General features: G+C 42.5%; 1 protein-coding gene across 5 annotated transcripts in view; it reads right to left on the reverse strand.

The window, feature by feature from the left end:
* Positions 1 to 318: 318 nt before the first annotated feature.
* Positions 319 to 23,650, reverse strand: part of Fbxw7 (F-box and WD repeat domain containing 7) — a 184,084-nt gene continuing 160,752 nt past the window's right edge. For all 5 annotated transcript variants that reach the window (XM_032898158.1, XM_032898156.1, XM_032898155.1 and 2 more), the window contains 9 exons: positions 21,604 to 21,745; positions 14,362 to 14,496; positions 11,903 to 12,026; positions 10,107 to 10,243; positions 8,401 to 8,514; positions 6,802 to 6,983; positions 4,791 to 5,016; positions 3,176 to 3,386; positions 319 to 2,279 (listed from right to left, as the gene is read on the reverse strand). In XM_032898158.1, coding sequence (XP_032754049.1) covers positions 2,011 to 2,279; positions 3,176 to 3,386; positions 4,791 to 5,016; positions 6,802 to 6,983; positions 8,401 to 8,514; positions 10,107 to 10,243; positions 11,903 to 12,026; positions 14,362 to 14,496; positions 21,604 to 21,745 — 1,540 coding nt within the window. In that variant the 3' untranslated portion in view covers positions 319 to 2,010. The remainder of the gene's footprint in view (positions 2,280 to 3,175; positions 3,387 to 4,790; positions 5,017 to 6,801; positions 6,984 to 8,400; positions 8,515 to 10,106; positions 10,244 to 11,902; positions 12,027 to 14,361; positions 14,497 to 21,603; positions 21,746 to 23,650) is intronic.

The raw sequence follows: 23,650 nt of genomic DNA on the forward strand, positions 1-23,650 counted from the left end.
CTTTGGTGAGCACTAGATACATGGGATTTGAAGGTGAATCCAGTATTACAAGGCTTTTAGTTGTAATTACCACACATTTTATGACTGAAGGAAGCACTTTCATGTTCATATACCCAATGCAAATAGAAGAGTGGCCTCCCTGACAGCTCAGGATGACATTGGCAGCACCTCAGCCTTAGTTGGGCTTGGAAGCACTGGTTTCTAGGTCACAATGCAGGAGATGCTAAGAAACCCAAAACCTGACTATTTAAAACATGGGACACAAATACTATACATTTATAATGATACAGAATTATCTAGTGGAAGAAACAGGCATAGTAACATGAAAAAACACATTTTATTGCACTTAAGTTATAAGAAAATAAAATTTCTAAGTGAATCAAACCATAGACACAATCCCTTTACAGGTTGTTTTCCTCCATCTTGTCAGGTTGTTACATAACTAAAATTAACCAACTGGAATCTGATTGTTTTAAATCAGACTATAAATAAAACAAACAAAAAAATAAACAGGAGGAGGAAAAAAAAAGACGGCCTAGGATACAGTGTTAACCACTTTCACAGTTCAGCTTGAGTTACGGCTCCTGGTGAATGAGGCGGACCATCTGACCCCGCTCGCTCGCTCCACGCGCTGGCACGGGAGCGACAGCGGCACTGCAGAGCGAATTCCTCTCACGTCAGTCACTCAGAGCAATGAAACTGTAACAGTTGTTTTCCCAAATACTGTACGATGGTACGACTGACCAGCAACTTCCTTTTGTTTTGTATTATATATATCTTTAAAATATCTTGTCAGTTTTACTATGTATGTTCATCCATTCACCACAGCCCTCAAAAAGAAGTTTCTCCACAGAACAGGCACCTCAGGCTCTGTCCCAAGGAATGTGTTTTAATTTTTGCCCAGATAAAAGAAAATAAGCTTTGCACACACTCTCGATTCTTTATTTGCAGGCAAACTTCACTCTTTATTATCTGAAACTTTTCCATTCTCAGCCTCTTAGAGGCACAGATGGCTCAAGTTTCAGTGGCAAAAAAGTCTTTTTTTTTTTTTCTGTAACCAAACTAGAGCAAATTTGGAATTCAGTCTGGGACTAAAACGTCACAGCAGAAAAAAAATAAAAAAAAAAAATAATTTGCTTTTTCTTTCTTTCATTTAGCAGCATAAATAAGTTTGGCCACTGGGAGTACAGTACAGGGGTGGGACAACGATCCCGTATTTGAAGACCTACTTCTAGCACCAGCATCAAGAATTAAATCCATCTCAGGACTCACAGAACCCAGGACAACTTGCCATCTTTGAGCAACATATGCATTGAAGAGTGTATATAGAAGCAACAGTAAATAGATTAACAGAGGCTAATACTGTGATTGATTGACATTGGCAATGGTTGGCAAAAAAAAAAAAAGAAAAAAAAAGAAAAAAAAAAAAAAGAAAAGAAAAAAGAAAAAGGAAAAAAAAAGAAAAGAAAAAGAAAAAGAATGCTTCATGGTAACTGTACACAAACAATTCACAGTAATTTAAGCTTTTCCACTTCAGAAAGATGACTTTTTGTTGCAGATGCTCTGATTGGAAGATAACCAGCCCGTGTTTGGAGATCACCACCACTCCTCCTTGGTGACGGTAACAACGCTGATGAAGCTCTGCCCAGTGACCACTGGAGAAGAAAATAAAGAACAATTGCACCTGGTTGGGTTTAGAGTCTCCTTTTGCCAAGCTGCCCCTCAGTCAGAAGTGAGGCCTTTGGGTGATGCGACAGCTGCCGCCTCCGGTCAGTTACGGTCTCTTGTCTCTTCTTACCTCCTTAGTCTGTAGGTCTTTTCAGTCTGTTGTCCCAAGCCAACATCCTGCACCACTGAGTACAAGGGATTTTTTTTCCTTTTTTTTTTTTTTTTTTTTTTTTTTTTTTTTTTTTTTTTTCATTTTTTTGTTTGTTTGTTTGTTTGTTATGTAGGGGAAGGACAGGGAGTATATTGTCTACACAGTCGGACAAAATTCATCTTGTCTGCTTTTCATTTCATGTCCACATCAAAGTCCAGCACCAGCAGCTTGGTCTCCTCAGTCCCATTGCGACTCCCAACTGCACACACCAGCTTCGTGTTTGAGGCCCTGATCCGCCACACGACTCCCCCACTCCCCCCACTCTCCAATGTGACTAGGTTTCGGATAAATTCACCCGTTTTCAAGTCCCAGAGTTTTACCGTTCCATCGTCTGAGCTGGTAATTACAAAGTTCTTGTTGAACTGTAAGCAGGTCACAGCGCTCTGATGCTTGCTGGGACCTAGGCAAAGGCAAAGGGTGGTTACTGCTTCGGAGCGAGGCTCAGGGGCTTTTGTGTGGGACTCTTGCTCTCTACATTAGAACATACAAGAAACGCAACATTTGAAAAGCTGCGCACTTAGAAACCCTGCTGCAGTTTAGGACCAGCTTGGATGTAAGAAAACCTGGCAGCCATTTGTAACTACATACCAAGTCTCAAGAGCTCTGGCACCCAGTAGCCCTGGTCAGCCAGCGCACGTGCTCCACTGGTAGATAAAGGAACATGCAGGTCTGTCATTCAACCATTCTCAACTGACCAAAGAAGGAGGTGAACCTGTGACCAGCCCAAACTCTTAGGAACAGTCACAATTATAGAGCAAGGGCTGCCCTGTGCTGCCTCCTGATGGCTTCGCCCCAAACAAACAACAAACAACAAACAAGCAACAACCTTCTAAGGGCCTGACTAAGGGGAGAAAGTTACTCATGAAGAGCCCAACGGCTATACCTAATGATGCTAATACTTCTCACTCGAACCTTTACCTCAGAGAGCACCATTATCCTTCCATTCCAGCTGAAGGAACTAAGCAGAGGTCAGAGTAACTTCCTATCAGAGATGCTTCAATTCAAAATAAAATGTTCACTCAAAAAAAGCATTGCTCTGCGAGACAGTCAAGTCTTTCTTCTCATTGTTAAGGTTAAATAGAGTCAACAGAACACGTAGGAAATGATTAAGAGTTTTCACAGTAAAGACACAATTGAAAGACATTTCTCAAGGTGGCCTACTTTTGAAAGCCAAACATTCATAAACTCATCAGGAGCAGGTGTTCTATATAAGGTTAAATCTCTGTTCCACACAGGCTCTCTCTTGGATAGCAGTGACACTTTCACAGAACATGGCTGACAGAGGGCCAGACTTACCTTGCAATGTCTGTAAACACTGTCCTGTTTTGATATCCCAGATTTTAACTGTAGAATCTGCATTCCCAGAAACCAGAATATTGTCTTTGAGTTCCATTCCACTTGTTAACGACTGGTGTCCTGTTAGCGTGTGAATGCAATTCCCTGTCTCCACATCCCAGACTCGGATTGAAGTATCAAGAGATCCACTCACCACATGGATGCCGTCAAACTACAATAGACGCCGAGGAGAGTATTAGAACAGAAACACAGGTCCCTGTCCTCGCAGCTGCTAACCTTACTCACAATGGGGATGGGGTACAGGCAGCATGCTGGCCAGAGCAAAGAGCATCCTGGGGTGAACTTGCAGGTAAGCTGATGTGCATGCCACGTGAGTCTGTGGGTCATGTGTCCAAAATACTACAGAGGACCTGATACAACGTCATTACTTTCAGATCACCTGGTCCCAGCAGGAAGCTACATCCCATCCATGGATTTCGTAAGGATGCAGAGTCTGACCTGCCTATAGGAAGCCGAAGCCAGAGCCCAAGACAAGACATGCTTATCAGCACCCAAGGCAAGGGAGTGGCCACAGATGACTTTCATGATATTCAACAGTAAATTCCACCAAAAAGCCTTTGTAAAATGAAGTTGTTTACAAGAACTTAATGCTAATTAGCATATATCCCAAAAGAAAACTGTATCAGGAATTAGAAGAGGTGGCATTTTAGTAACAAAAGCAAGCTAAGTAGTCTCTTCTTCAGCTTCCTAAGGACACTGAAAGCCAATAAGCACCCACCAATCCCCCAGAAGGTATATATAACGTGCAGCTATCTATTCTGAGATCATTCTCTATGGTTCTGAGCACATCACAAGCAGCAACATTAGCAACCAATCCCTCCCCTCAGAAGCCATCATCTTTTCTGGAGTAATCAACATCCTTATCATAGATCAATACTTCATTACTTGGGCAGTATCATCAATTAAGAATCAGATGTCCTAAGAACAGCGACATCAGCACCAGGATTCTGCTCGCTTTGCTCATCACTAACAGGCAGTAGTAACGGGGAAGGAAATTATGTAACAGGAAGTATTTTAGGATGGAAAATGCTGCATTTCCAGAAATAAAAGTAACCCACGTTGTATGTCTAGTTTCTGAAGATCCTGAAATATTACAATCTATTAATAAATATCAAGTTCAAATCTAAAGGAAAACAACAGGTTAGTCAAATTCGTCTCTCTGTGGCTTCCAGTCAGTGGCCTTGGGCAAGTACAGGACTTTCTGCAGAAAGGTTCCACGGCTACTTCAAATGGCCATGGGGTCGCAATTACATGCTCCATCAACTTTTAGCTATCAAGACAAAGGGGCAGCCTTTGGTCAAATTAATCCTCGGCTAAAGGACTCATAGCAAAATTTACAATTCTGAAGTATCAGGTTCTAAGACAAATATTTTAAAGAAAGAATGGATCACAGAAATTGAAATCGTTAAATGAGTTACATGATTTTGGAATCTGTGCTTCTTCATGCTAATTTTAAAGTACATATAAGCAGCAACTGGACAGTAACTCTCTGAGGAGAACAATCTTCTGAGTCACCGGCAGACAATCTATGGGTGGGAGAAACACGGTCTCTTACCTGTAACGAATAGACTCTATTAGTGTGTCCCTGTAACGTGTGTAGACAGGTCTCGGTCTCTGGATCCCACACCTTCACCATAAAATCATATGCTCCACTAACAACCCTCCTGCCATCATACTGAACACAGCGGACTGCTGCCACATGGCCCATCAAGACGTGTAAACACTGGCCGGTCTCAATATCCCAAACCCTGAGAGTGGCATCTCGAGAACCGCTCACAACCCTGCAGAGAGGAACAAACGCAAGTTAGGAAATGAATGCACAGGGCAGGGGAAACCGCTGCTTTCTCCTCTTTTTCTTAAACAGAAATCCTTTCCCAAGAAACGGTAATGCCTTTAAATGCAAATTCCAGGTACTCTGCCTGGAATGAGAAGTGAGGAAGACTTGAAGCTCGACTGGTCACTGGCTTATGGGCCTTGGTTCCACCTCAAGGCTCCATGGTCCAGTTTAGGGAGCACTGTACTGCAAGAAGCAAGCACCTGTGCACACATACAGCAAGATCCTGGGCAGCAGGAATGGTGACGGGGCACATGCAGGATCCACCATGCACCTCCAGGGGTATGAACTCCTAACAATCCAGAACGTTCCCTCTCTATGACCTCTGTCATTACATTACACTGCAGGTTCCTACTACCTATTCGAGTGAAGAAAAATCTCAGCACAATTATCTTTAGACAAAGTAAGAGGTTTAAAGTGACTTTGGGACTCAGAAAGCCATGGCTGTTTCCTTATGCTCCACATTCAGGGAAGTCAGTTTCAGACGCATGCTCACAGCTGGTGACTCACAGATTCTTAAAGACGTTCCTACAGCAGTAACAGCAGTGCCTAAGAAACTGTCGCAGTGCCACAAACACTATCCTCTTCTGAAAAGCAGAGTGAGACAGTCATGCTGGTACCTCCAGATTCCCAACCAGGCACCTTTACGTCATTCCCTAGACATAAGGGCCACTCTCCATTTTAAAGAGTGGAGTGCTGAAGTGTGAGAGAACGGACACAACAAAAATGGAAATGTTATGTCCTTTGAAACCCATCCCTAAACTGTAATCACAGAACACACTGTGCAAAGCAGGCTCAAATTTAGGAGTGAAAAGGAGTCCCGTGTACAGCACAGCTGTGGGGAGCCTATTTACAGCAATGGTTCTTAATACAAGGCAGGATGGACAGAGCTGTAGGTCATGCGTGCTGTGGAGTCCACGTAAGGACTCTTCTAAGATACATGCTTTCAGAGCTGTGAACGCAAGGACCCTCCTGTCTCTACCTTCTCCATGCAAAGATGAGCAGCCAAAAGCATGCTTTCTGACAACTGAAGTAGAAGACACAACCTCTGAGCTGGGCGCAATGAAGGTGGGTCAGCAGAAGGACCTGAGGTTAGCAGAAGCCTGAGATACAAAGCCCCAGGCAGAGACTGGGTGGGAAAGGGCAAAGAGGCCAGGCTTGGCTGAAACCACTTGGAAATGGGACTGAAAGTTCTCCTTCATTTGGTGGGCAGAAGTAGGGCAGCAATGCCAGCCTAAAATGAGGGCTCTCTGTCAGCGTGCAGAAGGCCAGAGGACCCCACACCTGAGGCTCTCCACAGTTCAGATGGCCAGTACTGAGAGTAAGATAAGGCCCCTGGACCTCAGTGTGTCTACAGCAGGGATGCGATGGAGTGGGGACAATGTGGGTGCGGCACTCAAGGACTCAGGCTACAAGTCCCAGTGACTAAATCTGTTGTTCTTGCACAGCATAAATATGAAAATCAAGAAAGAAAATGATTTTTGTTTAAAGATGATGAATCATCAAAACAGATTAGAGAGCAGAGTTTGAAGAAAAACAGCCATACGTCAAATGAAGAAGAAAATTTAAAGACAGCCCTCCACTTTTAAGCCAGCATAACCTAACTTTCTTGGTTTAGGACCACCCGCACCCTGTCCTTAGTGGCCACTTGAGGAGCTCATTAGCCCTCCGTTAATCCCAAATCCACCAGTAACAGTAACTCGAGCCCCAGTCGCAAGGGCGTGGCCTTTACCTTTTTTCATGGAGATGCATACACCGTACAGTGGAAGTGTGCCCATATAACGTATGTATACACTCTCCAGTCTCTGCATTCCACACTTTGAGAGTCCGGTCAGTAGATCCACTAATGATGATATTGTCTCTCATCTGTGAAGACCACACTCCACCGGTGTGTCCCACTAACGTCCTCAGACACTGGAAAAACACTCCAGATGATTAATTTTAGGTAGAAATGCAAGCAAATTAAAGACTACATTAACATCTCATTAAAATCTGGAATAAATTTTACTTATTCAACTTCATGAGAGTGCTAGGAAAGCATTTTTGCACACCAACGCTACATGGCGCCATCACTACTGTTTGCATATTTGGTAGCTGAAAATGCTACAGGGATACACAACTGAGGAACAAGTATGGAGAAAGAAACATGTTATAAAACCTAAGATTCACATGAAGGGCTGGAGAGATGGCTCCGTGGTTTAGAGTACTGGCTGCTCTTTCAGGGACCTGATTTGATTCCCAGCACCCACATGGTGTCTCACAACCACGTGTAACTCTAGTGCCCAGGCATCTGACCCCCTCTTCTGGTCTCGGAGGGCACCTGGCATGCATGTGGTGACAGACATACAAGTAAACAGTTATACACAAAATAAAATGACGTAAAAAAGTTTAAAGAGATCGCATGATACAAAGCCTAAGGCGTCAGAAAGCAAAGTAATGAAGCAAGTAAGCTCCACAGCCCCAGCCGGGCGCTCCGCAGCTCCAGGTGGGCTCTCCACAGCCTCGGCCGGGCCGCAGGGTTAAAACCGCCCGTGCTGCAGCAGGGCGTCCCACTGAGGAGGACCAGGGCAGGAATGCAGGAGAGTCGGGTGTGGCCACATACCACAGCTCACCCATCTCCTCAGGGCAGTAGTTAGGGCGGCCTAGGCTCCTTCTAGACAAGCAAAGACAGACACTGAAACTCCCAGATAAACCCCAAACTAATATTATACTATGGAAACGTGGAGCTGCTTTTAAAACTTTAACATCTGAGTATTTGTAAAAGTCTTGTCCGAGGAACACCATAGCAAAAGATATTTTAAAAAACCAAGCTTTTCCATACTTTCCTCTGCTATGTTTCAAATGGTCAATGTTCACTAGAGACTCGTTAAGGAGCCGTATGCAGTACGTGAGGCACGGCTGCCCTGCTTCATTTCCGTACCACTAATGTCGAGACAACTTTTACAGGATTTACTCCATTTCTAAATTACAGATAGCTTAGTAACAAAGCAGTTTATAAGGAAAATTACAAATCTCTGTCATGTTTTGGAAGGCCTTAGGAAGTAGTGATTCTGACTCACATGGGCAAGGTGAAAGGTTCTCAGGTAAAGAAATGAGGGTGTGCACCTGAGATACCTTAGACTAAGTGACAAAGACGGCAAACTATTTAAGTGGAGAAAATGCTACTGCTGCCAGCATGCCAATAAAGTATTCACGAACATAAGGAGAAGGTAAGTGTTTCTAAAGGAGGCCTGATATTCGTGATTAAAATAGTTGGGATCAAAACACCCCCTTTACTGTGACTACACACACAAAATGGTGACTCCCTGAGTATGGAAAGACGTGAACTTACCTTACCCGTGACCGCTGACCAAACTTTTAAAGTGTTGTCATCAGAACCACTAACTATGCGGTTACCACAAAACTGTAGGCACGTAATCACATGATCATCATGCCCTTTCAGCACCTGTAAGAAAAACGTACATATCCCATGGGTGTTACTACATCGCATTCTTTAAAATACAGAGAAGCACTGCAGAGATGGCTCAGATATACAGGATCCAGGGCCAAACCGCCAGATCTCATATAACAACTGGGTGTGGTTGCACAATAACCCTAACACGGAAGGACGTGGAGACAGGAGAACTGCTGGAGCTTGTAATTGTCAGCCTAGCTCCAGGATCAGTGAGAGAGACTATCTCAAAAAGTGAGTCAGACAGAGAATGAGAACAGAAAAACCGACCACCTCTTCTAACCTATATGTGCATGCGCACACACATGTGTATACATCACACACACACACACACACACACACACACACACCAGTGAAAACAAGAATGAACCATGTGTCAGAATAGTAATCTATAATCTATTTTTAGAATGAAATTTATATAAAAGACACAGCACGTCTTTTTCCTGGATGATAAATTAAACATTAAATATAGGATTTTCACATTCTATTATCCACTATTAACAATTTACTAAGTCAAAACTTCATAAAGATGGTTTCAACACCAATGTCTAACCCATTTAAGTCAAAAGAAAGTTCATTTATTTTAGTAAATACCATTGACAAAAACAAGACATTGACAAAAACCTGATGACACAGGTTTCTGACTGTAGCTCTCAAGAGAGCAAGACAGAGGATCACTGGGTTAAGTCCTGCCTGGGATACCAAGGTGACCTCTAGGACAGCCTGGATAATTGAGCCAAACCTCAGCTCAATATTAAATAGGAAGAAGAAAGGAGGAGGAAGAGGAAAAGGGAGGAGGAGGAAGGGTGGGTTTTAGATCCAACTTTTAGCACTGGAAAAGAGAAGAAAAATAAAGCACTGAGAAACAGAGGAATAGCAAGTAACAGCTTTTCTTTTTCAACCTAAAAATTATCCTAGGGCATGCTGGCATATAAAACAATGCCTCCCAAAACTGGCTAATGTTATTAAAGTATATATTTAGTATTTCTACCATTTATACATCTGAAATAATATTCTAAGATAGAAAATGAGACTTGTGCTTCAAATCACACACACACACACACACACACACACACACACACAGGGAGAGAGGGAGAGAGAGAGAGAGAGAGAGAGAGAGAGAGAGAGAGAGAGAGAGAGAGAGAGAGAGAGAGAGAGAGAGATATACCCATCCATTTGGGCCATGAGGCTAGAGGGCTATAAACTCTTAGTAAGAATCATGGTGGCACACTATCACACAGAATGGTCTAATAAAAATGTAGTTCATCTCAACTCACCTTTTCTGGAAGAAACATTTTTGATGCAAGGCTTCATGCTATAGCTCAGGTTGGCCTTAAACTCACAATAATCCTCCTGCCTTGGCCTCCTGAATACAGGGACTACAAGCATGAGACACCATGCCTGAATCAACTCATCTTTGATTCCAATAAAATTATCAGATTAAAAAAAACGAGAAATGAAAGACTGCTAATCACACTTTGAGCTAATTTTGAAATACAGCTGCTTCTTTTCCACAGAGGGCAGGCACCGAGTTTCACTGCAGTCATTGAGATCAGGCACTGTTACTGATGAAAAGTGTCTGTTACCTTAGGAGATCTGAGTTCTCCTCGTCTCCAGTTTGTATCAATTCTGTGCTGTCTGATGTATGCACTCTTCCATGGGCTGTGTATGAAACCTGGTTTTATTATTTTTCTTCTCTTGATGTGCAACGGTTCATCAATCCCTAAAGTGTCAAAGAGTTCAAGAGAATAATTCTTTTTACCACTAATAAAAATTACACATCTTATTTTCCCTGCTTAGCACCAGTGAAACAGACTTCTCAATTCTAGAACCATCCCTGCACTGTGCAGCAGTGAGCCGACATTTGCTATGGCGGTTTGCTCTCACTCCTCCTATCTCTCTCACAGCGACTGTGGGAGGTGCTGGTATGAACACACAAAGATGGAAATGTGTGTGCACTGCTGCGGAAATTAGCACAGTGACTCCTCAAAAACGCAGACATAGTGCAGGATGCAGGACTTCCACTTCTGCATGTATATGCCAAAGGATGAAAAGCAGAGATGTGAACAGATATTTATACACCCATGCTCATGGCTGAAGGCAGGGAGCAGTCCATGTGTCTGTCCTTCAACAGACGGAACACCAAATGCAGCAGTGCACACAGGAATGCTGTCTGGCTTATTACGGCACGCAGATACATGCTAGGACATGAACCACTGTGCTTAGTGGATAAGGCAATTACAAAAGGACAGATGGTCTATAACTTTACTTATCCCAGTTACCTAGAACCAGCACATAGGCAACAGGAATGCAAGAATAGGGAGAGTGTCACTGCCTCATACAGAATAAAATGGCGTGAACTCACTACGTAGACCATGATGGCCTCTAGCTTTCTACAATCCCGTCTCTGTCTCCCAAGGGTGTTCTCCCAATGAACACCATCACCTCAGGTTGTTATCATAGTCCGTGCTGACCTGGAACTGGCTATGTAAACCAAGCTCTTCAGAATCATTTTTACAAAATACAGTTTTTTGAAGAGGATGTTTAAAAAGGACTCTGAAGCTAGGCATGGTGGCACACTCCTTTAATTCCAGTACTCAGGACACAGAGGAAGGTGGGTCTTCCTGAGTTCAAGGCCAGCCTGGTCTATATAGAGATACCTTGTCTCTAGGGGGAAAAGATTCTGAGAAAAAGGTAAGGCAGAGTTGCTTAGCCCTGGTTTACTTAAAAAGATACTTGAGAAAAGGATTTTACTGATTAGTCCAGGAGCAGCCAGAGGTTGACTGCAGAACCAGGCTTAGCAAGAAGCACCTGGGATCCTAACCTCTAGCTTTTACTAATCCTCACCAGTCATCAATGCTCTCTACCTGGTCACATGGCTGCGAAGGGAGCCTAATCTATAGCATTACCACTTTCCCCCCTCAGGCATACTGCTCCTCAAAAACAACTACTTTTTTCTAAATGATTACTTTTCTAGATACCTGTTTACAAAACAGAAGGTCCTCCCTTTGAAACCAAACTAAACTACACTTGAAGAACATAAAGTGCACAAAGGAAGACCAGGATGAATCAGTACCACCCATCTTCCCAGCATTCATGAATGTTCAGCTCACAGGAGGTGCACAGTAAGTGTTCCTGGGAGGAGTGGATACAACACTCGATTATCTGGGCGTTTAATGCTGATCTGCGGTTTCCTTTACATCAGCCGGCCTCCTTCCCAGTTGGGATCAAGGACGTGAACAGATGCAGACTCACTCTGGCAGGCACCCCTGAGCCAGCCATTTACTCTCACTGCATAGCAAAGTTATTTTGTCAACTTGTTTCCAGGATCCTCTGCTTCCACAGAGCAGAAACACCTCGTCTAGGGGATTCTGATCCTTACCCTCTTCTTTACATTTCTCTCTCCAGAGAAGGTTATCCTCAGCCAAAATCCTCCAGTATCGACACGTCTGAGCCGCTTGCAGCAGGTCTTTGGGTTCCAGGAATGAAAGTACATAGAGTGCCAGCTATGGAAAAGGAAATAAGGGAGGCACACTCAGACACATCACAGAAGAAAGGTTACTCTACGAAGGGTGAGCATCGCGCTGGGACTGCTGGATTTCAGTGGGCTGAACGAATCAAGAGAAGCAGCATTTTAAGAGCAAAGAAAATGCTCATCATTCTCACATCAGGAATCTGAGGCTTTACTCTGGGTAACCTGTGATTCTATTGGTATTTCCTTACAAAGTGAGAACAATGCCACTTATCACAAGTTTCTTGTGTGAGCCCAGTGCTCAAGCTCTTAGATAATCCAAATAAATGTTGATAAAGAGACTTTATATTGTTCATACCAATTATCAAAAAATACAAGTACATTTCATGTCAGTGTGGTAATAATGTTTTAAATAACACACCTCCCTACAGGGTTAAGTCTATGCCATTATTCTTCCACGCAGACATAAAGCACTTCCCAAATGAAGAACACCCCAGTAGTCAGAAACAAAAACCATAGCTGATATGCTAAGACAGGGCTCTCTCCTTTGTCACTTCTTTTTTCCTCAGGAAGTCTTTGAAAGAACACAGAAGCCAAGAGAATCTTTTGGGATTTTACCTTTTATTAATCATCTGTGCTTACTTCTTAAAATTCTAAAACACTTTCAAATCTGGGGGACTGGTGATGGCTCAGTCAGTAAGGTTTCATGAAGATGAGGGCTCGGATCCCAGCAGTCTTGTAAAGTCAGGCATGGCAGTTCTAGCTATAGTCACTGCTCACTGGACAACCAGCCACTGTAGCTGAAGGGGTAAGCTCCAGCCTCAGTGAAAGACCACATCACAAAAACAACATGGATCAGCTGAGGGATACACCTCTGGCCTCCACGGGCACATACGTGCAGAAGCATCTGAATGTACTTATGTATACCCACGCGAATACATACACATCCTACACACATACACACTCTACAGGAGGTATTGGGCATGTAAGATAATCCAGATGAATATTCACTTCACGTACAAACCTGTTTCTTATTATTTCACGCCCTGATGGAAGCAAAGGGATCTCATGTTACTTTCATAAGTTTAGTCAAAGAGTTCTGATGTAGAAAAAGCTCACAAGAGCAAACACTTTTCTTCTGGGACAATGTCACCTTTAAAAAGTACTCGAAAGGGGGGAAAGTGCCAGGAAAAAGATGGTTTATCAATTTGCTTTCCCCCAGAATTATATTTTAATTCATCAATTTTACTCAAATCTAATGCCAGATTCTAACTAGGACTATATTTAATGCCACTAGGACTTTAGAGTGATCGATCATCTAAGAAAAGAGAAAGCAAGACTCTTCCTGTTCAAATGAGGTTTCAGGATCATCTGTATGAAGGATGTTGTCAGTTTTTTGTGCTGTCTTTTTAACTGCTATTTATAACATGTGTATAGTAATTTGAGAAAATATAGACTATGGGGCATTATCTAATATCACATTATTTCTTCCTTTTGATAAAAATTAAGCTATGAAGTCTAATGTCAATATGTGCATTATATTTAAACCATCAGCCACACATGGCTGTACGATTAAGTGCCTAAGAATCCAATTTTTTTGTGGTATCTCTCTCTCTCCCTCTCTCCCTATGTGTGTGTCTTTCTCTGTCTCTGTCTCTCTGTCTCTGTCTCTCTCTCTCTCTCTTTCTCTCTGATGAAGGATGATAAGTAGAAATGCCATAAAAACATATAGATAAATTTTATATATTAGGGGGCTGGAGAGATGGCTCAGTGGTTGAGAGCACTGACTGTTCTTCAGAGGTCCTGAGTTCAATTCCCAGCAACCACATGGTAGCCCACAACCATCTATATTGGCATCTGATGCCCTCTTCTGGTGTGTCTAAAGACAGCTACCGTATACTTATATATAATAAATAAATCTTTAAAAAAAATTTTTTATATATTAAAAAAAATCACATAATGTAATAACCAGAGAAATACAACAATCATAAAATTACTGGTCTTGAAGGGGCATTAAATAATTAGCAAAATAAAAACAAAATTAATATTGTTGCTTAGTGAATCCAGAATTTTGAAAACATCCACTATATATAATAAACATACCAACTAACTAAAGTCAGCCTTTAGATAACCCAGGGAAAACTGAAGAAACTCAGCGACTCACATGAAGCCTTACTTTATCCAAGTGGAAGAAAGCAGCACCTTGGTATGAGCACACTTTATGTAACAGCTGTACCAAAAAGCCACAGCAGTTTGCCAAAGTGTCAAGCCATGATGAGCAGGACACTGCTTACAGGCGTGGCTATGTATTTGGTCAGCAGCCATGCGGGTGCTGCACCCATGCAGGTGAGCTGGCCGCCCTTACTCACCTCTTTGGGGAGCAAGGAGATGAAGTCTCGCTGGAACTGGGGCTCGATCACTTGCATCATGTGCTTCACTTGTGTGGGTTCACAGCTATCGATGAGCTCATCTAAGGCCAGCAACTTCTCTGGTCCACTCCAGCTCTACCAAAGAGGAATTGGACACATTACAAATCCATACAGAAGACCGCAGCACCTGCATGGCCATGCTCGAGCAGTGGAGCTACATGAAGGGGACCGTGGACGGAGGGACCTTGTCCCCAGAAGCCACCAGAGCCACAGCAGATTTAGTCTCAGCAAGTTTACTCAGTACCTTTCCCGCAAGCATTAAAAGGCATGACTGGCAGAAAAATAAGTCTGCATTTATTTTTAATTTTAAGACTTATGCTAACACCAAGACATTGGGAGACACACAATATCCATCTGGGTTATTGACTAGGGAATTCTGATAGATCATTTTCCTCTATAAATTCTTTGAAGTGGACAGCCATATAATTTCACAATTTGAATAAAGTTTTCATCCAAGAGCTAAGGGATTTGCAATATAAAACATTAATAACTGGTTATTCTGCATATGTGACAGGAATCTTCTACAAACTTTAAAAAATGCTCCACTTTATAAAAATTACAGATAACAATCAGTAAGCAATAGAAAAGACTAGAAAAGATTAGCTGAGTTAGTATTGCAAAATTAGAATATAAACAAAGACCCAAATGAATAAAAAATGCTGTATTTATGAAAAATGAAAACACATATATTATACTTCAAAAGTATAGTTTCCTTTAAAAAAAATTTTGTTTGCTTTTAGTATTCTCCCTCAGTGAGCATGACTGCTTAGAAAAGCCAGGGCCCTTCAAAGGAACAAATTTAAGGCCATATGAGTAGTTTAAAATGTTGGAATTTTATGATAACCATGTAAGACCTTTAAGTAACTTCCCAATCGTTACGTGAAAGCATATCCGCACAGGCCTTTGCTGAGAACACCTCTGGGCATCAGGCCATTTCGGACATGGATGAACAGAGAATAGCAGGCCCCTGCCCTCCTCTAACACTTGCACTTGGGTTCCGTAAGACGTAAGAAGACACAGAGACTGAGCTGTCTCGGCTCACAGGAAGAGGCACCCACCTCCCTTAGACTCTGCAGAGATACCAGCTCTATGGAACGCCAGTCAGCACTGACCTATGCCCGTGGCCCACTCCACTTTGCCAATGTAAGGAACGGGGCTCCCAGGAGTCATGTGCTGTCCTTTACCTTGTACATACTGAAACATTCACCTGCCCTCAAGGACTCTGTGCTCACACAGGATCTGCACACGGCTTTGAAAGGCAGCACGCAGAGTGCCCACACAGGAGGCAAAGCACCGGATTGTTTGTCTGATCCCACAGCACTTCAGGGACTGCCTCAGATTTTGCCCATTTAACAACACGGTCGACTTTGATTCATCACTGACCATAAAGTACAAATAACTTAAAATAACAATTTATTGACTCACATCCCTCAAAGAATTTGAATTTTTTAAAACAGTATGTTGGTTATTTTCATATTACAAGAAATCTGTAGACACTGTCATGGCCATGGCCATTTTGGGAGATGGACAACTATGCTGACTCAGCAGAACTGCATTTTACTCAGCATGTGAAAGCAGAATGCAGATGCAGGAGGCTCAGGACAAACAAATCCAGGAAGTTCAAAGCATATCTAAGGCTTAGTCGGTACTGTACCAGCTAAGCTACCAGCATTTCTTCTAGATTATGAAGTTCAGATCTCCACATAGTCTCTCAAGCTTCCTATCTTTGTTCTTCTACTCGATTTCCCAGGCAGAGTCCCTTTTCCACTTACAGCCTAAAGCCTTCATAATAAGAGACTTGGTCTGGTAGTGATTCCCCAAACTGGCAGGGTCCCACAATTACTTGGAGACCCCCCAGCCCCAAAAGGACAGTGCTTCTCTGTGTAGCTCTGGCTGTCCTGGAACTCAGTCTGTAGACAAGGCTGGCCTCCAACTCAGAGATGTGCCTGCCTCAACCTTGGGAGAGCTGGGATTAAAGGCCTGCGTCAACATGCCCGACTGTTTTTCATACAATCAATTCCTCCAGTGTCGATGCAGGTGACTAATGAATCAGCATGAGGGAACACTGGAAGGGTGTGCTTACCATTCCACTCAGGCACAAGGTCCTGGGCAGCACTGAGCCCGAACTTACACGAGAGCAAACGCACTGCTTTGGAACCTAGGCAGGGCAGGGAGTCTACCTGACTGCCGTTTTGAGACGCAGTCTTGCACTGGAGATCACAGGCTTGAGCCACCACACCCAGTCTACCCACCTCTATTTGAACAGTTCTTGCCCTCTCCTGTGGGCAGCTCCTGTTAGTTCAAACAGCTTCAGAATCCAATGAGAAAACGTGATCTAGCTGTTACTTTCTAAAGAACAAGGCTTAATCTGTTTTCATTTTGATGTAAGGTTTTGGATTATATTAAAGACAGAACTTTCCTCTACTTTTTCCTGAGTAAATACATGAATTTCTTCAACTTCATCACACAAGGTCTAATAAGCTTCCTTAACCATGCTGTAACAAATATAATTTCAAAGAAACAAAAAACTGATCTTGTCTTTCACCTCTCTTGTAGGTTTTAATTCTCTGTTACTAACAAGACTTAAGTAAAAGAAATCAGAAAACATGTAATTTGATTTAGCATGGAACTTGATAAATCTTTCAATATAGATTTTATTCATTATAAATATCAAAACGAAAGTATTTCTCTAGTTCACTGTTTTTGTTTTGAATCTAACACATCTTTCCAAAACACGCAGTTTCAATGCAAATCTGTGTTGATAAAGTGTGCAGACATTTGTACAGTGCTAAAGCTCTCGCACACACCTCACCTTTGTCCCTCAGAAGTCTATGTGAAGCTCGTACTGATACCAAGACGACCCAAGGTGACCGAGGCTCAAAGCTGTGTCTTGACCAATGGAGGAGCCTGACATTTATGGACTCTGTGCTCCCATGTAGAGCTGTACGCACATCTACATACTCGCCCCGTTGGATACGTTCTAGTGTGATATTTGTTTTATGCAATATAAAAATAAAGGGAAGAGTGGTCTCAATAAAACTGCCCACTAGTTAAGAGACAAATCCAAAATTTGAAGAACCATAAAAGGCCAATTCTGTTAGTGTCTTTATCTACTCTAAATTTTTAAAGTGAAAAACTATATATGCTAATTCCAAAATTTCATAAATAATCAAACAAGCCCCGTCCCTCTGGCTTTGGAAAACAAGAAACTTGGGCCACTGAAAAGTTGAATCAATTTAAACAGTGCAAAGTTTGGATTTTTTGCTTTTGTCTTGGGTTTAATTTCTGATTTTCATTAATAGACTGTTATTTGCAGTGGTGTATTCTATGTGCTTAGTTAATTTGTACTTTGTCAGGGTAGATGGAGCTGGACCAAGTGCTGTAACACTGCCTTAGGAGCAATAGGGGGGCAGTAGGAGGACAAGAGCTCCCATTTTGCTTGTTACACAACAGGAAGTGACCATTTAATGCCCCAACTGCAGATCTATAGAACGGCTGCCGGTTTAATTACCCCTCAGAGGTCAGCCCACACCACCCTCTTTGCTACGGAGCTGTGGCCATCGAGCAGATTGGCACTGAAGCATCACCAGCCCCCAGGCAAGTGGCTCAGTTCTAGTTAGTTTGGCACCAGTCTCGGAAACGAACCAAACCAAACCAACAAAATCAGGGTTGTCTTACTTAGGGTTTCTATCGCTGTGACAAACCAGCATGACCAAATAGCAAGTAGGGAAGGGAAGGGAAGGGCTTGTTGTTTAGCATACACTTCCATATTGCTGTTCATTACTGAAGGAAGTCAGGACAGGAAACTGAACGGAGCAGAATCCTAAAGGTGGGGGGCTGACAGAGCTGTGGAGGGGCACCACTTGCTGGCTTGCTTCCCCTGGCTTGCTCAGCCTGCTTCCTTGTAGAACCCAGAAATACTTGCCTAGAGATGGCATCAACTGCAACAGGTTGGGTCCTCTCCCATGGACCACCAACAGAGAAAATGCCTTAAAACTAGATCTCACTGAAGCATTTTCTCAACTGAGGCTCTATTCTCATCTGATGACACTAGCCTATGTCAAGTTGAAACAAAACCAGCCAGTACAACGTGGGAAATGGCTCCTATGGACTCCTATGTTTGAATGTTGGCTATAGGGAGTGGCACTATTAGGAGATGTGGTCTGTTGGACACAGTGTGTCACTGCTGGGTTGGGCTTTGGTGTCTTATCTATTCAAGCTATGCCCGGTGTGACACACAGTCTCCTTCTGCTGGCTAGGGATCAAGATGTAGAGCTCTCAGCTCCCTCTCCAGCACCTGTCTGCCTGCAAGCTGCCATGTTTCCCTCCACGATGCTAATGGACTAAACCTCTGAAACTGTAAACCAGTCCCAATAAAATGTTTTCTTGTATCTTGGTCATGGTGTCTCTTCACAGCCACAGAACCCTTGCTAAGACAAGGGCAGTGTATGGCAATGAGTCCTGGGTTATGTCAGAGACAGACGTGGAGCTCAGAAGATTAAGACTGGATCTACCTTGTCAGGTTGACCTTTAGTGGCTACAGACTGTCTTTGAGGTGGGGGAGGGGGACTAAGTTTTTACTTGCAGAATTAATTCTACCTTATGTCTGTGAACTAATAATGAGCTCTCTCCAGTTGTTCAGGACTCACATGAAGATCAAGCGTACTTCTGCTACATGTGTAGGGTGCTGTGTCCAGCCTGTGCATCCTCTCTGGTTGGTTGCTCTTCTCTGAGAGTCCCCAAAGGTCTACTCTGCTGGTCTTCCTGTGGAGTCCCTGTCCCATCAGGGCCCTCAATCCTTACCCCCTACAGCTTCTGCCTGTCTGCAGAGTCTGTTCCCAACTCCGCTGTCTCGTCTGGCCTTGTGGGAAAAGAGGCACCTAGCCCTGCAGAGCCTCGATGTGCCCGTAGAAGGGGGGGGGGAAGGGGGGGTTTGGTACTCCATTTTCTTAGAATAAAAGGGGAGGGAGGGAGGGAGAGACTGTTGGGGTGGAGGTTATCAAGATGTAAAGTGAATAAAAAAAGAAAAAAAGGATGAGCGCTGACTGCAGCTACTCATGTGAAAGACACTTTGTAGGACACCAAGCGGGTTTAGACTCCCAGTCGGGCGTTCTGGTTTTACGTTTACAGTTAACATCTCTAAAGCTGAGCTGTAACCAGTATAACATCTGGAGTTTTTATTAAACAAGCACTGTATAAAAGGCTCTCTAAAACAGCTTCATGAAAAGAAAGCATTAATACCTCCACTGCAGATCAATATTAGAAAAATGTTCTTAATGAACATCATAAATGGCTTACAAAAATATTTAGTACATTAAAATGCTGTGGGAAAAATGGGCCTAACCACATACAAAAACCCTTATTTGGAATAGCCTGCTAATGAGCTTCTTTTCCAATCAGTTTTGAGGGTTGTCTAGATGGGCACTAGAGACGCCATTTGGTTTCAGCATCCAGTCAACACACCAGCGCTGTTCTCTGGGTGCTGGCTTGTGCATACACTCATGTGCACGCAGGAGAACACACTGTCATTCCTCTCATTTCCCTGGCTTAATCAGATATTAATATTTTAAATATACCTTTAAGAGTATATAGACAAATGTCTAGATTTTTTATTTTAAGCATTATTTATTACTAAATGACTGGGCAAAAAAATAAGTTGAAAATTCACAGGGCATATGTAGGGAAAAAATGTCATAAATTTCAGGTAAAAGAATGGGGAAGTAGTAATCCTTATGGGAAAGGTGAGTTTAATCAACACATGTCTATAAACATTAAAAACATTTTTTCTGATTGTCGTGTTCTCAACGTTTCATAAGTAAAATGTAACTTCCATTTGTTTAATCCCAAGACTCTTAAGCTTAGTACTATGATATTTTGGGTTGATAATTATTAGGTTTTGGAGGCTACCCTTCATATTGTCTTTACATACTAAACATCAAAAGGATCCAACTCTTCCTCTATTATTTCGGGGAAAATCCAAACCCTACTAAGAACCAGGGCTCCACACCTGTCATTTACAGCTCTGCCCCCTCCCACAAAACAGTCTTAAGACTCATCTAAGAGCACATCACTTCAAGGAAATTTTCTAGCTATAGATGAAAGCACACACACACACACACACACACACACACACACACACACACAGAGCTAAGTATTTAAAATATTAGGAATTATACAACAGGACTTCTTAAATATTTGAAATAACAAAGCCAACATATCTTTTAAATTTGTAATTTCCTTATGTGTGTACTTAGTACCCAACAATTCAAGTAGCCAGAGGTAGTGAAATGTGTTCATTTTATATCAGGCACATTCATATTTTTATTAATTATTGTCTGCAAAGAATTGTTGAGTACTTCGTCTATGACAACTGTGTTAGTATGCTCTTGATTTAGTCTATCATTCAGAATAAGAAGAGATAAAGCAATCTAACTAACTTAAATTATAAATATCCATAGTATTGAAGGCAATTGTCCCAGTAAATGTTCAAAGAATTTAAATCCTAGTAAAAGACAGTGGTTGAAGCTGAGCAAACTAAAGGCATCTGCAAATAAGGCAATGGAAGAAACCACTAAGTCACCTCTACCAGGGAAACAGTGATGCCAAGTTACCACCAGGGACTTCCTGATGGAGTTCTTAAATTAACCTCACATTCCTAACATACAAGAAATGTGTTCAGAAAACAATACATTCAATAACATAGAAACCCAAACCCGAACAAGAAAATGAAAGGTCTTATTTTAAAAAGCATAAAGACATGCAAACATACACTTGCACAATATAAGGACTGTACATTCATTTTGAAAGATGTATGTCATATAACAGGTGTGCTATTTCAGTGGACACTTAGGAGATTTCCCAGGATGTCATCTTTCTAGATGACCATGACCCTACCCAGCTCTAGAACACATCTATCTCCCTCCCCAAAAGAAGCCCTACATCTCTTAGCAGGTAGCCCCAGGCCTCTCTGCTTTCTACCTGGCAGTCACTAACGTACTTTGTCTCTATTACTAAACGTTTCCTCTTACACCTGGCTTCTTTCACTTAGCCCACTGTTTCCTGCGCTCATACAAGGCACAGCATCAGACACACTCCTCTTTCTGTTAGTGGCCAAATACTTGTGTATTCCCACCCGACCCCGGGCAGCGGAGGGGAGCATTCCAACAGTGTTCGCACGGTCACCTGAAACATTTTCAGCCACTCTTGGAGGCCTGTGGGCGGCTGCACAGATGTAATCCTCCGCCGTTGCTGCCCTTGCCCATTGGCTGCTCTCAGGTCCCCAAAAGTTGTTGGTGTTGCTGAACATGGTACAAGCCCAGTGGTACTAAAAAATAAAATAAAAAGTATGAAAGTATTGTTACCAATATCTCAGAGATAAAAATATTTTGGACTTCCTGCTGACACATAAGTCCTTAAGCTTGCCCCAGACACATTTAAAATTATTTGCAATATTTTACTCATTGCTAATTTTACTTTGTTATTTATTAAGCTGAGCCTAGGCATAAGAGTGGAAGCAAAGAAAGATGTTAATTAAAAACTGTGAATGATGATCTGCTGTTCTTCAAACATCTGTATAGGTTGGGGATTTGGCTCAGTGGTAGAGCGCTTGCCTAGGAAGCGCAAGGCCCTGGGTTCGGTCCCCAGCTCCGGAAAAAAAAAAAAAAAAAAAGAATTAAATCTAACATCTGCATAGCACCCCCTTTGCTGGCTTCTCTCAGAGGGCAGGCACACACAAAGCTACTTTGCTACTCCTCCCTTTCCTCTGCTCCCACATGGTTTCTCTCTGTAGTCGAGGCTGGCATCAAACTTACTGTCACCCAGGCTAGCTTTAAACTCACCTTCCTCCTTCTTCAGTATCTCAATGTTGGTAACACAGGCCCGTGCCATCATACTTGGCCCTACTTCTTCTTCCTGCTCTTGTTGTTGTTGTTAATCACTAAAGTTCCTTCCCTATCATCGTTGGCAATCAAATGAAAGGCTCTATGACAAAGCTCTAATTGCAGCTTAGGGCTGCAGGTGCAATCAGTAAGAGTGAGCAGGCTGAGCGGACAGGCCAGGCCCAGCGCTGACCATAAGTGAGCACATGACTAAGTATGCAGGCAAACAAACATGGCCGTACAACAGACAGCTCCTACTTCTATGACTGGTCTTCAAGCACCCAGTTAAGTTTAGATTTTCTTTATAAAAATAAGCATGAAAGTATTAATGTTATGTCTTTCACTGCTTATACATAAATCCTTAAGCTTGCCTCAGATATATTAAAATTATTTACAATATTTTATCCATTGCTAATTATAATTTATCATTTACTAAGCTGAGCCTAGGTATTTGGTAGTAGTCAGCCTCAATGAGACAGGTTTTTTAAAAAAGTGTAGAGAACTTTCAGACAAAATTAAAAGAGAAACATTCTTATCCAATAATTTAACTCTGAGATAATAAAAAAAAAAACCAAAACACTGAACAAATAAACTCAGAACCGAGTATGGTGCTTCCAGCCCTGAGACTGTATCTCTGCTAACTACTCAGGCCACACACACACACACCACACACACACACACACACACACACACACACACACACACACACACACACACACCACACACACACACACACACACACACACACACACACACACACACACACACACACACACACACACACACACACACACACACACACACACACACACACACACACACACACACACACACCCACACACACACACACACACACCACACACACACACACCCACACCACACACCACACACCACACACACACCACACACGCACACAGGCTGGTGGTTCCTCTAAGCTGGCTCGAGCACCTCAAGCCAGGTAATGCGAGCATTTCTGCCTTACAGGTGGTATTAATGTTCAACAAGATTACATCTGTGGAAGAGTCCTCAGCTCGCTGAACTATGATAATAAAGTGCTTTAAATCCAAAGGGCAGCCAGCTCGCATCTGTTATCAGAGCATTGAGGGTGAGGTAGAACTGTTCCAAGTTTGAGGCAAGCTGCATAGTGAATTCTAGGGCAGGCTGGGTTACAGTGGATTTGTTTAAAAAACAAAACAAAACAAAACAAAACGGAGAAAGAATTAAGGAGAAACTCGAAAAGCATGTGTAAACTGATTTTCAACCCCTGACAAACTGCTAATGAAGCGAGTCTTAATTTTTAAAAATCACTATCTTGTAGAAAAATCTTTATGCCTGCACCCTTTGAATCTTTT

This window comes from Rattus rattus, chromosome 3 (genome assembly GCF_011064425.1).
Source record: "Rattus rattus isolate New Zealand chromosome 3, Rrattus_CSIRO_v1, whole genome shotgun sequence".
NCBI classification, from domain to species: Eukaryota; Metazoa; Chordata; class Mammalia; order Rodentia; family Muridae; genus Rattus; species Rattus rattus.